General features: G+C 50.6%; 1 protein-coding gene across 1 annotated transcript in view; it reads left to right on the top strand.

Annotated features, from left to right (window-relative positions):
• Nucleotides 1-15,750, top strand: part of COL17A1 (collagen type XVII alpha 1 chain) — a 51,001-nt gene that overhangs the window by 11,681 nt on the left and 23,570 nt on the right. Inside the window, exons 6-18 of the mRNA XM_055346341.1 lie at nucleotides 1,433-1,480; nucleotides 2,650-2,685; nucleotides 4,346-4,393; nucleotides 5,704-5,847; nucleotides 7,154-7,312; nucleotides 7,902-7,973; nucleotides 9,864-9,935; nucleotides 10,697-10,765; nucleotides 11,826-11,987; nucleotides 12,361-12,441; nucleotides 13,521-13,565; nucleotides 14,501-14,698; nucleotides 15,281-15,499. Of these exons, the coding sequence (XP_055202316.1) occupies nucleotides 1,433-1,480; nucleotides 2,650-2,685; nucleotides 4,346-4,393; nucleotides 5,704-5,847; nucleotides 7,154-7,312; nucleotides 7,902-7,973; nucleotides 9,864-9,935; nucleotides 10,697-10,765; nucleotides 11,826-11,987; nucleotides 12,361-12,441; nucleotides 13,521-13,565; nucleotides 14,501-14,698; nucleotides 15,281-15,499 (1,353 nt within the window). The remainder of the gene's footprint in view (nucleotides 1-1,432; nucleotides 1,481-2,649; nucleotides 2,686-4,345; nucleotides 4,394-5,703; nucleotides 5,848-7,153; nucleotides 7,313-7,901; nucleotides 7,974-9,863; nucleotides 9,936-10,696; nucleotides 10,766-11,825; nucleotides 11,988-12,360; nucleotides 12,442-13,520; nucleotides 13,566-14,500; nucleotides 14,699-15,280; nucleotides 15,500-15,750) is intronic.

The raw sequence follows: 15,750 nt of genomic DNA, 5'->3' as shown, positions 1-15,750 counted from the left end.
GTCAGTTTGATTCTCAGCCCAGCTAGAAAGATCTTGAAGGGCAGAGGAAACTCTTCCTCTCTAACAACACTTAAATGAATTAGATGTGAGGGGCACCTGGGTGGTGCAGTCGCTAAGCGTCTGACTCTTGGTTTCAGTTCAGGTCACTATCTCAGGGTTGTGAGATGGAGCCCCTCCTCAGGCTCTGTGCTCGGTGCTGAGTCTGCTAAAGTGTCTCTCTCCCTCTCCCTTTGCCCCTCTCGTGCACACTCACTCACTCTCAAGCTCACTCTATAAAATAAATCTTTCTAAAAAATAGAAGAAATGAATTAGCCGTGTGCAGGAAGAACAGGGAGGAAGGAGGCTGAGCATGGTGACAAGTTAAAAGATCCTCTGTAGTCAAGGGCAAACTTGGCAAGGACTAGGGCAAACTTGGTGGGGACTAGGGCAGTAGCAACGGGAGTGGAAAGAAGGAGCAGGAGGTGAGACGGAATTGACGTTTGACAACTGATTAAATATTAGGAGAGAGGGAGGCCGTGCCACTGGGATGCAAGCACAGGTCCATGGCGGTGCCAGCGATTAAGGGAGGGGGAGCCAGATGGAGGTCCCCCAGGAACAAGCTCAATAATGCATCCTGAAGGAAGGGAGCCTGAAAGCAGAAGGGAGGAAAGAAAGATGGTTAGGGATGAAGGGGAAGGAAGAACCAGAGAACACAGGAGGAAAAAGAGTCTGAGGGGGCCAGGAGAGCAGGACCCAGGCAGAGACCTGGTCAAGCGAGAGAAAGCACTAAGGGCAAGAAGCAGGAGGTGGGAGGAGGACACTCGCTAGGCCCCTAGAGTCTCTGCAGTACCTGGTGAGTGCAGAAGCCATTTAGTGGGAAACAGATGAGCCAGGCAGCAAGTGGGCCTGACAGTGAACAGAGGTGGGTAGTGGTGGTGGAGAGGCAGGATTGAGGTATGGGTTCCCCAGTAAGTGATGAAGACCAGTTACTAGGGGGTATGGGTCAGGGGGGCAGCGAGGCGGGTTGTGTCACCATGGCTGCTCTGTGATCTTAGGCCTTCCTGGGGCTGGTACCTTCATTGTAAAGGGTCCCCATCTAGGACGAGCTCCACTAGGTCAGTGACAGTCTGATGCTGACAGCACATTTATTTGGCCAGGGACAGATCACCTGCACCAGCATACGGGGAAGACTCAGTTGAGGCCTTCAAAACAAAAAAAGAAAACCAAACCTCCTGCTTTCCTTCGTTCAGACCCTTTGCCATCTGAAGTAAATCAGTGATCAGAATGAATTCCCACAACTGTGTCCAGCAGGCGTGTCCTATTTCATAGAGTGAGCCTGCTGTAGGGCCCCTACCATCCTCCTGGACACCAGGCTGCGGGGGCTCTGCACACCTCCCGTCGGAAGCCCCAGGTTTCTGTGGCCATATGTACTAAGTGTTTTCTTGCTCTGCAGGGAGCTCCAGTGGCAACTCTTCTCCAGAGTATCCTCGGAAGGAGTTCGGTAGGTCCCTTCCTTATTTTCCAGAGGAACCAATCAGATGCACTTGGAAAAATGCCTTGGGTGGGGGTGGGGAGATACAGTGAATTACATGGATTCTTCTAAAGGACTTTGACCTCTGCTGACCAGTTTTTCCCTTGCTCTTTATCCTGAAGCACCTTTAACTTATTGTCATTAGCCATTGCTCCTGACACTACCAAAATGGCAAGTTATTCACACAAGGCTCAGGCTTGGACAGAGAAGCCTCCAAAGCCAAACAACAACTGTAGGGTTTTTCCTTCCACAGGATGCACAGAGACCTCCTAGCAAAAAGGAGCAGGCATTCAAATGCACAAATACCAAACATCTCGGCACCTCTGCTACAGCTGGCTGCCCTTGGGGCACATTTTATGCCAAGGGAAACCCTAGGCTCCCTCTTCACTTGACCTTAAGTTAGTGGTCCATGTTCTTGGATTCTCACTGTACAAATGAACTGATACGATCATTGTACAGTGACCATAATTTTACTTATTTGCTTATAGCAGGAAGACCAAGGCAGTCTCTAACAAAAAGCTAAAGGGAAGATATGGCTAGTTTTTCGGTTGGTTTGTTTGTTTGCTTGGTTTTTTTTTTTTTTTTTTAAATGTATTTGATCAGCATAGACAGCCAGAGCCAATGACTAGGCTTCCAAATGATCAATCATGTTAGTTAATACTCTAAGTGTGAGCTAACTTAACATTCATATAGCTAATACCCTACGTGCATCGGAGCCTTGCAAAACTCGCTCTCCCTTTTGGATATGTGGTCATCATTATTAAGCGTCCACCATCAAATTCAGGTGGTTGAGTTCACTGTGGGCAAATGATGGAAATAGGGAAGCCAGGTAGAGACCTCCACATGGACACGTTCCGTCATTTTGTCCTGAAACAGAGCTGCTGGCTCAGTTTCCAGTTGGGGCCACCAGGTAGGAAGTGGGATGCTCAGGGCTTGAGCTCCAGGAAGAAGGCAGGCAAGTATTCAGTTTGGAGTCCTTTACAAAGCATTAGCAGAGACATAGAGGAAGGCTCCCATCTGGATATAAATGCACAATGAAAACAATATCTTACCCCCACTCAAATAGATCCCCTTCCAGGTCAAAATTATCTAGCATGTCACCTCTTATATGCCTAAGATTACTTCTCTTTGCTCCTCAGCATCTTCTTCAACCAGAGGAAGGAGCCAAACACGAGGTAAGCTCTGTTGCTGGGTTCAGTTCATTCAACAAGTGTTTTCTGAGCATCTAATGTGTGTGCCCAGCCTTGAGCCAGAAAATGGAAGAAGTAGAGAAGAATGACTAAGGTGTGATTGGTGTCTTCAAGGAGCTTACAACATCCTGGAACTCTTTCTCTGGCCCCATCAGGATGGGAAGGGTAATTTTTGGCAGTGATTTAACATGCAAGTGGAAGCAAGGATAAAAACACATGGTAACCACCTGGGAGTGGTTTGTTCTGCTGTGGATTGTGAAGACGCTGGCACCACATGTGGTTTCACTTATAGTATCCTGGCTGACTTTAATAAGATATACTGTAATTGCCTTCATGCAGTGAGAAATGAGCCAAAGCCCTTCTTTTTCAAATTATTCCAGGGGACAGAGGGCTCCATGACAGCTTGGTACTCTGCATGTCTGCCCACAGATAAGGCTCTAGAAGGGAAATGGGGTCCTGGGGAGAGCTGCCCCCATGCCCCCAGATGAATCTGGTGAGGGTGGGGAAGAGCAGCACGTCTGGGCTGTGCTGAAGGCAGACTTCTTCATGGGCTCCAGTAGCTCTCAGTGATTACTCTAGATTTCCAGGGGCCTTCTTGCATCAGTAACTTGAAATTTAGGACCATACCAAGCACTCACAACTTTAGGCTGATAGTTAAAAGATGTCAGTGGCCCAGCTGAAGCTAACAGATCATGTGAAACCACCTGTTTCCTGCCCATAGGAAGCCAAAGTGGCTAAGTAAATGATATGAGTTTTAGAATTCTCTTTCATGTATCAGAGACCCAGAGGGCAGGAGAGTAGCTTGGTTAGAGCAGCTAGGGGATGAGCAGAGAGAAGGGGGCCAGTCATTGCTGATGGTGATCAAGCCTCAGGGCTCAGCTGTGATCTCATCAGAGCATCTCCAGGCATCAGGAGGTGTGCAGTGGTCCGGTCGGGGCATGGGGAGAGGACCCCTCTTTCTTTTTTAAAAAAATAAATTTATTTTTTATTGGTGTTCAATTTGTCAACATACAGAATAACACCCAGTGCTCATCCCGTCAAGTGCCCACCTCGGTGCCCACCACCCAGTCACCCCCACCCACTTCCCCTTCCACCACCCCTAGTTTGTTTCCCAGAGTTAGGAGTCTCTCATGTTCTGTCTCCCTTTCTGATATTTCCCATATATTTTTTCTCCTTTCCCCTTTATTCCCTTTCATTATTATTTATATTCCCCAAATGAATGAGACCATATAATGTCTGTCCTTCTCCAATTGACTTATTTCACTCAGCATAATACCCTCCAGTTCCAACCACGTCGAAGCAAATGGTGGGTATTTGTCATTTCTAATGGCTGAGTAATATTCCATTGTATACATAAACCACATCTTCTTTATCCATTCATCTTTCGATGGACACGCAGGCTCGTTCCACAGTTTGGCTATTGTGGACATTGCTGGTATAAAACATCGGGGTGCAGGTGTCCCGGCGTTTCATTGCAGGACCCCTCTTTCTAAGCAGCACTTGCTCTGGGTATACTGATGTTTCCTGGTCCCAGGACACAGATCTCAGAGAAGCCCAAATTTCTTTCTGGTGCTCAGAGCTCAGGGTCAGGCACTGTGATCCAAGATCCTCCACTTATACCTTCTCTGTCTCTTCCCTTGTACAGAGAGCGAAATCCGAGTTCGACTGCAGAGTGCGTCCCCATCTACCCGATGTAAGTGGTCACTGTCTGTCTGAAAACAAAGGATCCAGGAATCCAGGGTCACTACTGCACATGTATGTGCGCTCAATCCTAAAACACGTTGAAGGCCTTCTGTGAGAGGGACCCTGGGCAAGGTGCCAGGGTCAGGAGCTGAATAACTCATGCTCCCTGCTGCTAATAGAAAGATAGTAAACCAACCACCCATGACCTGTCAGGGAGCTGAAGAAACAGTGTCCCGTGAAAGGAGCCTGAAGGGTCCATAGGATGAGCTGGTGTGAGATATCTGAGGAACATATGCTCAGACATTGGAAGAATGTTCATTGTGGCCAAAGGAAAAGGAGCAGGGGGGGGTACCTGATAGGATACATAAGCTTAGGAAGAGTCAGAAGTAAGTGGAGTATGAGAATTTGAGTTTGTTCTGGTTGTTCTTATTAGAGGGTTATATGACATTTTGAAATGAACCCAACTGATAGGACAGGAGCCAAGTACAAAGAGTAGGAGGACAAAGAGCCAGGTTGGTTGGCCCAGGAATCAGAGACTGGGGCTGGCCCAGACAGCTCCATGCCCTGGGCCGTGGGGTCTGAGGCTATCTCCCCAGAGCCTTTCCAGGCTGGGCAGGGCTGAGCCAGAGATTGGAGCTTTCAGGGAAGGGGGTGCCTGGGCAGTCCTCCAGCACGTGCTGTGTGCAAACCTGTCTGTCTCTGAGGCACTGCCCTCGTAGGATGTCTCCCTCTTCTCCTACTTGCCACATAGGGAGGCACAGGGAGCTTGTATCCCTCGGTGACCCTGGCTACAATAGTGGCCAAATGGACTTGAACTCACACAAAAGCAGCATACTATTAAGGGAATATGGACCACAAATTCCTCATGACACTGCAGAGCACGCAAGGTCAGGAACCTGACATTCAAGGTATCCTGGGAGGGGAGGAGACCACTGTTAAACCATTTCTTTCAAGGGATCTGGTTCTCTCACCACCCTGGATGTAAATCCCCGAGTCCCCCAATCTAGGATGACAGGGTCTTCCAGCCACAGAATTATCCCTGTGGTGCCTGATGAGGTCTAATTAGGAGATATATACTGAGGACCTCCCCGTGGAGGCTCTGTATTTATGAGGCCATTAATATTATGAAGTGCCAGGTTGATAAGTGCTTGCTATAAATTGATAAAATGCAAAAATTATAAGGCTGACCAAAAATATCCCAGCATGGGAAGCAGATGCCATCCCCCCTCATATTCAGAATACCACTAATGTTCCCCCCGCTGCCACGGGACTCAGAAAGGAATCCTGAGCCTAATGGAAAACATGGGGATGATTTTGCAGGGACGGAATTGGATGATGTTAAGCGTTTGCTCAAAGGGAGCCGATCAGCAAGTGTGAGTCCCACCCGGAATTCCTCCAACACACTACCCATCCCCAAGAAAGGCACGGTGGAGACCAAAATGGTGACGGCAAGCTCCCAGTCGGGTAAGTCCTGTGGCCCCCACTGCTGTGGAGGGAAGGGAACAAGGCAGCAGATTTGCCCTGGCCCAGGAACTCAGCCATACCCCAACAGGCCTTCCAGGTTGCAGCAGAGACCCCGCAGAGTATTAAGCATTCACTCTTCGTGTTGCATGACCATGTGGGCTTCACCCTGTCTGGTCCACCATCCCATTAGCATGTAGCTGGGCTCTAGATCCGAGAGATTCTCTCCTAGGACATTCTTGACTTCTCTTGGGAATATGTTGGTCTGGGTCCCCAAGTGAAGAATCCTGGGGATGACTGTAGTATTTTCATTCATTTATTCAGTCAATATTATGTGCCTCCTCTATGCCAAGTACCAAGCACCGAGGGGAAGCAATAGACGGGGAGACACGGCCACTAGCAGAGGTGAAGGCCTCTGGGGGAAGTCAAGAAGATAACCAGGAGAGCGTAGTCAAGTAGGATGAGTGTTGGGGAGCACTCCTAGATCACATGCCTGCCAAGAAAGCTGGGTTCTCTGGGAGGCAGAAAGATGAATAAGTAGATCCTCAGAGGGAGATGAAGAAAGAAGCCAATTGTGCTATCAATTTTTTTTTTTTCGCTGTGAATTTTTCTGTCTTTCACTCCTGGAGGGAAAAAAAAAACTTGAGATTGTGATCTTTCTCTTATTTAATAAATCTAAAACCAAGCCTCGGGGCAGTTTTTATGACCTGCAGAGCCAACTCTGCTTGTATATGAAGAGGAAGAATTGGCTTCAGATCTGAAGATGCACCAAAGCCCCCTCCTGGGGGCAGAGTGGCTCTTGGGCCTGGTCAGCACATAGGAATGTTTATGGAGCGCTTAGCCAGGAAAGACTGCCCTGGTGCAGTGTGGTCTCAGACGAAGGCCTTTTCTAGCTGTGCCTGCTGTGTGTGTGCCTGGAATTCTACGTGGGATTTACTATTCCCCTGGCATCTGTGAAGGTGGAATCAGCAGCACATAGAGAGCCCACTGGTCCCCACCACACCAGCACACCAGGAGATGGGGAGGGGATCTTGGAAAAATGGGCAGACTCCAGAGCAAAACTGACCTACTTCAAATTTCACCAAGAGCCAGTAAAAATTTCTAATACAGGAGATCAAGTTTTCACCAGCTCCAAGGTTTCAGATGGAAGTGGCCCAACCAGCTTCCCTGGAATGAGGGAGTTTCCAGGTCATGGGATCTTCGGGGCTAAACCCAAGAAAGTTCTGGCAAACCAACCTGAGAGGGTTACCCTAGCACAGAGTGCCGATTTGCCTCTCACTGGGGTGTGGGTGTGCCTCTCTGATTCCAGTGTCTGGCACCTATGATGCCACCATCTTGGATGCCAACCTTCCCTCCCACATGTGGTCTTCCACCTTGCCGGCAGGGTCCTCCATGGGGACCTATCACAACAACGTGACAACCCAGAGCTCATCCCTCCTCAACACCAACGCCTATTCTGCAGGATCGGGTATGTGCTTCCCCTCCTACCTGAACCTCGTGCACCTTTGCCTGGAGCTGAATATGACCTCTCTGGTGTTGACCCTCGACCATGGCCTTCCCTGGGGGGCTTTCTGTGGCCTAGTATCCCAAGATTTTTCCACTGGAACTCCAACTCAGTTCAGTCTCCAAGGTGTTTATTTTGGGGGGTCCCCTATAGGGAGGACTATCTAGCACAATGTATCAGAAGAAAGAACATGAAAACAGATCTAAAGAACCTAGTTTCACTCCACATGGATACACTGTGACCTTGAGTAAGTCAGCTAACTTCTCTGGGCTTCAGATGCCTTCTCTGCAAAGTGGTGACTAACAAGAGGGGCTTTGGCTGGACCCTGTGTCCACCCGAGGCCACTGCCCTGTGACCATCCCTTGGCTATGACCCAAGGCACACCACAGACCATTTGGTTCTTTGCTACAAGGCAAGAGCTCAAGATTTTCCTAAAACCAGAAATTTAACAAAACCTAAAAATGTAGCCCTGCCATTCCTTCCTTCTATTGCAACCCCCCTCCCCTGTTCTGGACTGGACATCCCTCTCACCAGCCTTCCTCCTCTCCTGCAGTCTTCGGAGTTCCAAATAACATGACATCCGGCTCTTCCACACTGCACCCCGGGGTCAGCACCTGCTCCTCAGGTCAGTACACCCCAGCTTGTGTTGCCTTTTCTGAAACATTCGCTTAAAAAGTCAGTGATGTAGGCACCCAGGTGGCTCAGTCAGTTGAGCTTCTGCCTTTGGCTCTGGCCCTGATATCAGGGTCCTGGGATCAAGTCCTGAGTCAGGCTCCCTGCTCAGCAGGGAGTCTCCTTCTCCCTCTGCCTGCCACTCCCCCCCACTCATTCTCTTTCTCTCCCTCTCAAATAAATAAATAAAATCTTATAAAGAAGAAGAAGAAAAACTGATGCTCCCTCCTGCTGAGGAAAACAGAATGGTTTCCACATAAATGTCCTTTCTGCCGATGAGCTTGAAGACTTTGCTCAGCGCGCAGAGGGATGCAGAAGCAGGGCCCAGGGGCTGCCTGCCGGTAGCAAGTAGAGCTCGGCCCGTGGCCAGGTCAAAGGGCTGGTCCCTTTCTTTTCTGTGAGCGATGGAGAAGTGGAAGCAAAGGGGCTGAGTCAGCGCTCCGGACATTTCTCAGGTAGAAAGTATTGTTATGTGAAAAGGATCTTACTTTAGATCTTTTTATAAATATTGTAGTTGGTTCAGGGTTCAATTTTACTGATTAGTTCCCAAGGCAAAGATGACCATTTTAAAGAAATCTGTATTCACGGTTTTGTTATATAACTGCCTATTATGTAAATGTTACAGCCCACTTTTTTTTTTTTTTTAAGGACTCTGCCTTCTATGTTACTGTGATTAATAAATATAATGCTGTGGGCCTTCTTTATTTTCTTGGCTGGTATATCCACAAGTGCGAATGTAGCATTCTCATTTCATACCTCCAATTAACTTGAGCTCCACCAAACCCAGAATACACCAGGTTCATGTTTAATTCCTTCTGCCTTTGTCATTCTGCTTTGCAAAGTCCTGACTCAGGAAGGTGGGCTGGTCTTGGATCCATGATCTGTGCCCCAAACACTAGCGAGGATGGAATAAGAAAAGCTGTTGATGGGAGGAATGAGCTTCTACACATTATTTAAAAACCAACAGCCAGTCTCTGAAATTGTAATGGGGGTTAGGGGAGTTTTTATGTATCTGAGTCTCAAGAAGGAAGGATACATAGGAAGGAAGTTCAAGGGGAAACCAGGATATTCCAGGTCAGTCCCCTCTGTGTCTGTGTCCTATGCCCACAGTCCCCCACTGTACATCGGGGCACCCCAGGGTGCAAACAGGGACCCCTGTAATATTCTTTTTAAAGTAGGCTCCACACCCAGCATGGAGCCCAACATGGGGCTTGAACTCACCACCCAGAGATCAAGACCTGAACTGGGACCAAGAGTCAGACACTTAACCTACTGAGCCACCCAGGTGCCAGACCCCAGGGATGTTTTTAAAAGTCTGGGATACAGGGGATCCCTGGGTGGCTCAGCAGTTTAGCGCCTGCCTTCGGCCTGGGGCATAGTCCTAGAGTCTCAGGATCGAGTCCCACATTGGGCTCCCTGCATGGAGCCTGCTTCTCCCTCTACCCAGCCCTCCCCACCCCGTCTCTGTCCCTCTCTGTGTCTCTGTCTCTGTCTCTCATGAGTAAATAAAATCTTTTAAATAAATATATAAAAGAAAGAAAGAAAGAAAGAAAGAAAGAAAGAAAGAAGAAAGAAAGAAAGAAAGTCCATCCATCCTGGGATACAGAGAAATCTGTCAGACCCTGTGCAAATTAGTGCTCTTGTGTTGTGTGGCCCTAACTACCCAATACTTGGAAGTGCTGGTAGCTTTTGGCCTCTGGTGGGAGATGGGGCATAAAAAGCTCCCCATGTCACTGAGAAAGCTGGGGAATCTGTCCTGTGCCAAGACCTTTATCGTGGAAATGATTTGGGGGGGCCTCCCTCTCCCCCCCCCACACTCACCTGTCCTCCATTGCTTTCGCAGTGTTTGGCATGCAGAACAACCTGGCACCCAGCTCGTCCACCCTGTCCCACAGCACGGCCACCGCCTCCACAGGTCTGTAGCCGAGGTGTGGAGCTTCGGCCCAGGGAGGAACGCCCCTTTGCAGCTGTACCTCACAATGTCCCTTTCCAGCAACTGTATTGGAAGGACCCAAATGTCTCAAAAAAAATCAACCTTTCCCACCAAAGAAATAGCCCCCTATCTCCCAACCTAGAGATGCCAGCCTCTGCATTTGCTGGCTCAGACATGAGAAAAACAACAGGGAAAACCACATTGCTGTGGAGTGTCACCTGTATATCGCTGTCTCACTGCAGTTTCTGGGAGTTCCTTGTCACTGTAAAATGATCATCTTACTGATTTCATGGTGGAACCCCTGTGCACGCCTGGGAAGGGGAGCAGAAGAGATGTGAACCTTCGTCTTTGCCCTCAACTTACTTACTGTCTACTTGGAGTAGAAAGACTACTACACATGAAACAACTGGGCATTCTATAAGACCACAGGAGTCCAGTTATGCAGAGCAGGTGTTAGGGTTATAGATTTCCGAAGGGGAGGGATCCTAGGAGGCCTTTGTGTAGGAGGTGGAGTTATGGAACAGTCCTAAAGGGATGAGGATTAGACCAAAGGAAGTTTCATCTAAACTCATTGCTGTCCCTGTGGCTGGAGAGTTACCTTCATAATTAGTAGTCATTTTATTTCTTATTCTTACTGTCCTCTTCCTCTCACCTGTGGAGGGTGCCTAGCTGCTAGGGCTGGTCAGGCTGCTTCTAAGTTTCATGGAGCTGGCCCTGCTCACTCAGTGGTTCCTTTCTTGCAGCGTATGGTATGAAGAAAAACCTGCCCCAGAGCCCTGCTGTTGTGAGCACTGGTGTGTCCACCTCTGCAGGTGAGCGCTATCCCCAGCTGCTGAGGGCAGGCCTGTGTGGAGGGAGAAGTGCTCCACCGTGGCACCTGCTATATGAGAGGAGATTTGACCCATTGCTGCTCTGAGGTCTGCAAATGTGACTCACACCAAAGGCCTCTCCGTTGCTAAGACAGAGCAGGGATGGATGTGCCGCTGACCCTACCTTGGCTTTCCTGGCCCAGGGTGCCAGGGGTGGGGCAGAGAGCTCCACCTTCTGCACCTGCCTTGGGCCAGCCATTTACCCGCCAGTCCCCACCAATATCTGGAAGCCCCCGGCCTGTTCCTGTTACGTGTCACCCAGTGTAAGAACAAGAGTGCCCCTCAGAAGCAGCCACTGCCCCACAAGCACTTTCAATAGGATCTTTATCAACTTAGGCTCTCCACACCCAGTGGGTTCTTTCCTCCATTGCTCTGATCCTGTTGTTTCCTTCCATTCAATAATTAGCTGATTCAAAAAAGGTTTACTGAGCACCTGCTTTGTATGAGAGAGACGCTCTTCTTGGTGCCCAGAGTACAGGCACGAATGAGGCAGACTAGAGTCTCAGGCTGCCCACTGCCACAGAGGAGGCAGATAGACTGAGTAGATAAAGTACACGAAAGGATGACGGGAAATAACACCTGCTGGAAGAAATAGATGGCATGCTAGAGATAGGAGTGTGTGTATGTTAGGCCGGGTGCTCCAGGAGGAGCCCCCCCCAGGATGCTAACACTTGAGGCTGAAGGATAGAAATGAACCTGCCACGTTAATTCAAGGAGTGCCTTCCTGGCAAGGGGCCTGTGGCCCTTTCCCTAAAGATCCTGTAACGTCCAGGTGGGGAGGAAGCATCATAGGCCTGCCGCCCAAGTGCTTCCGGCATTGACCTTCTGATGGCTACTTGGGCAGGGGAGGGTGCCTTTGGTCCCTAGGATGCTGGGGGCCCTCAGAGGTACCTGCTCACCTCTCTCTTCCCCTCTCCCCTCTTTTCTTCCTCCTCCTTCCTCTTTGGCTCATTTCTTCCCTCTCTCCCTTGTCCTTCTCCTCACCGGCTCCTTTCCTTGCCAGCCTGCACCACAAATGTCCAGAATGAGGATCTCTTGCACAAGGACTGTAAATTCCTGATCCTGGAGAAAGACAACACACCAGCCAAGAAGGAGATGGAGCTGCTGATCATGACCAAGGACAGCGGGAAGGTCTTCACTGCCTCCCCGGCCAGCATTGCTGCAAGTACGTGGGGGCCCAGGCTAGGCAGGTTTCAGGAGAAAGGCAGACAGTGTAGGGGACCAAATGTCCTAGCAGGGTGGTTTGAGACCTTTTCATAAAGAAAACCACAGTGACCCCACTCAAGTGAAAAATGCCTGCCTGAATGCGATGTTCCAGGTCTGCCTTGAATTAGATAAATATCCAGGAAAATTCTGGCAAAACACTCCCAGAGGGGTCTTGGGGCAATGGGAAGTCTCCTAACCACATACACAGATGTGGGAGATTAACCCAGGAACATGGGGGCCCTCTGCCTACCTGGGTGTCCACCCAGGCGTGGCTCTGGGGCTGGCAGGGAGTGAGAGCACAGTACCCTGGATGATCATGGGTGTGCGCACAGCTTCTTTTTCAGATGACACCCTCAAAAAAGAAAAGCAAGCTGCCTACACTGCTGACACCTGCCTGGTATCAGACGCCAATGGTGAGAGGAAATCTGACTCCGATCTGTCTGCCTCTCCTTTATTTATCTTCCGAGACCTCGCTGCTCAGACTGTGGCCTCTGGCCCAGCGGTATGGGCACCACCCAGGATTGTGTTAGAAATGCAGAGGGCCGGGCCTAGCCCAGACCCGCTGAGTCAGAGACCGTATTTCTGCAAGCTCCACCGCGGTCTCATGGGTGTGTGGTGTGTGCACATGCGCATTACTGCAGCCGACACCTTCCTGGGGTGCGTCTGACATCTATGACATCTTACTCCCTGTCCCATAATTTTCAGAACAGCTAGAAAATGTTTTTGCAAAGCCCTTGCTATCTTTATTTTTTTCTTCCCAAGTATTTGGATTCTCTCCGGGATAACTGCATTTCTTCACCTGCTCTGAGCCTAAGACTCTCTCCAGATTACTGATTTCAGGGAGGTCAGGAAAGGAAGAGAAAAATTGGGTCCTAGAACATCTTTTCAAAATGCAAATGAAATCCATTACAATCTTCAGCAGGCCTGACTCTGAGAAAATGCTTACTTTGAAGACTTCCATTTTAGGGGTGGCAGTGGGGCTGTGGAGACAAAAGACCCCTTTCAGAATCTGATGAAAGCTGTAACTAGTTTTCCCAGAAAACCTCATACATACCCACAAACATTCAGTGGTTGGAGAGTAGGAGGGACTCATGAACTAGCCCTCTGCCCCTCCACTCCAGGTGACGAACATGTTCAGAGTCCCTGAACCGAGAAATCAAGAGTCTTTTCTCATAAGCACATTTATCGTTTGAATGCAAATGTCACTCCTAACATGGAACTCCAAGAATGTCTTGGGCTTGAAAGATTTAGGGTCACAAGAGGGTTAAAATGCTGGTTTTCCCCACTATTAACTGCTTGCCAAGCCATGTTTTTATCGATGTAATTGTTGCAAACATCAGATCAGCGTCCACATAAGTGTCCACATCAGTGTCCACATCTTGGACGGCGTATTCCCCACAAGTTCCGCCCATGGTCAACTCTCAGGCTGCCCTGGGGGCTTCTGTAGTTGAAAAGCTCAGGTCACAACCTGTTCTCGGTCTTTGCCTTCCAGGAGACGTGAAGACTGTGTCCACGAAGGGAAAGGCTGCCTCTGCAGGTGGGTGACAGCAGCAGGTCCTACAGTGACAGGATGAAGGAACAGACTAAGGAAGGGGCACACCTGAGCCACATACTTCTAAAGCATTTCCTTGCAGGCCTGAAGGACACAGGGGTGGGGGGACAGGCTGGGAGCTGGGATGAGGCTGCAGAAGGAGCTCAGCTCGGGCGGGGGCGGGGGGGGCTCCCAGGCCTTGCCTGTACCCTGTGGGCACCATCGCCACTGTCCAGGGTCCAGGGTCTCCCAGCAGTCCGGGAGCTGCTGTTGTGTCTCACAGAACACCCCCTGCCTGGGCTTCAAGGTGCCACTGAGACAATGCACTTCTCCAGCCCTTTATACTTAACTCACTTGCTTCCACAGCCTTGTGAGAGCTTATCAGCCCCTTTTAGCCACTAAAAACACTTTTCACTAAAAAAAAGCAAACAAAACAAATACCCAAAATACTTCCTGGACACACTTGGGTGCTGAGTCTAATTTCAGGCATGCAAGGATTACGAAGAAGGAACAGTGGGAACAGAAGTGGGGAGGTGGGAATGCTTTGGGTTTGGCCATAATCAGATGCAGGAACTCTTAGCAGATTGGTGGTCATCCCGAAGGCTTTTAAACTCCGTGCTGTGCCGCGTTCTGTGCTACTACCTTATGTACCTTATTTCCTTCATTCAACAACCATCTTGAGAAGTAGGCAATCTTTTAACCCCATTTTATAAGGAAGGAAACAGAGGTGAGGGGACCTCCTCTGGGCTGCACAGCCATGTGCTCTTCACCAGCCACGGCCTGGTGTTTTCCTAGGAGTCAACCTTCTCCTTGATGGAATTATCTGCCCCACCAGCATTCCCTCAGCCCTCTGGGGAGTCCCCAAAAACCAGAGTACTTGGAGGGAAGAGGACAAGAGCCTACCTACTGCATTCACCTTACTCTTCCTTTGTCTTCCACAGAAATGCACAACTACAACCATCGTGGCGGTGGCAGTGGTGGTGGTGGCGGTGGTGGCAGCGGTGGCAGTGGTGGCCCATGGGGAGCAGCGCCAGCTTGGTGCCCCTGTGGCTCCTGCTGCAGCTGGTGGAAGTGGCTGCTGGGCCTGCTGCTCACCTGGCTGCTGCTCCTGGGGCTACTCTTTGGCCTCATTGCTCTGGGTATGTGACCGCAGTGGCAGGGCCCGACTGCCCATTCAGAGAGAGGGAGTCAGCATGGCCCAGGTGTGCAGGATTGGGGGGTCAGAGATGATTGGTACAGACCCCTTGTTACTGCAGATGAGCAAGCTGAGGCTCCAGAAGCACCTGGCCAGGGTCCCACAGCTGCTCTGTGGCCGAGCTGGAGTCCCTGTGTGGCTACTAGCCTAGGGCCCCCTGCCCCCAAACAGCCTGTTCAGCAAGCAGTCGGCTGCCCTTCGTAATCAAGTCAGACCTTCTCGTAGCCTTTTTGCTTTTCAACTTTCCCACATCCTGTATGGGTCTCTGTGTGGCCTGTTGCACCGTTCCCAGGGAGAAGGAGGGCCCGTGCCTCCCACGGGAAGACTGACTCCTAGGCCAGGTTTCTTTAGGCCTGGGCTGCCATCTGAGTAGCTGCCCCCTCCCGCTGCTGGCCGTCACATCAGGGGGTCTCTGTGTACAGCTTCCAGCACAATGTCCCCGGGGTGCCATGGTGGGGATCCTGGAGGCGAGCCCTGTGCAGGGAGGCCCAGCCTGGCTGACCAGCCTCCCATCCACCCCTTACAGCCGAGGAGGTGAGGGCGCTGAAGGCACGGGTGGCAGAGCTGGAGCAGAGCCGGAGCAACGTGCTGCTTTTCAAGGAGGAGATGCAACGGGCCAACAAGGACTGGCTGCAGGGGGAAGCACCCAGCGTGGAAGCAGGCGGCAAACTAGGGCTTGACAGCCACCGGCAGGAGGAGCTCTGGCTGTTCGTGAGGAACAGGTTGATGGCCGAGCAAGAAAACGGTGAGCACGGCGGCGTGGGGAAGAGCCCAGGCCTGCTGGCTCCCGGGGCTGGGTGCTCGGCATCCCCTCCCACACTCCTCGTGCAGTCCTGCCCAGGGGCCTGGGAGGGCGACCAGCACTGCCATTCCATCTGACTGCTGGGAGAACTGGCCCCTAGAGGAGAACTGTCCCAGATCACACAACTAGCGCATCTTAGAGCCTGATTGCTGGTCCCAGCCTCCGTTTCCTCCCCCATGCCTCCATGATGCCCC

This window comes from Nyctereutes procyonoides, unplaced genomic scaffold, assembly GCF_905146905.1.
Source record: "Nyctereutes procyonoides isolate TBG_1078 unplaced genomic scaffold, NYPRO_anot_genome, whole genome shotgun sequence".
Lineage (NCBI taxonomy): Eukaryota > Metazoa > Chordata > Mammalia > Carnivora > Canidae > Nyctereutes > Nyctereutes procyonoides.
Note: the sequence above shows the minus strand (reverse complement) of the source record. Positions and strands in the feature narration are given on the sequence as shown.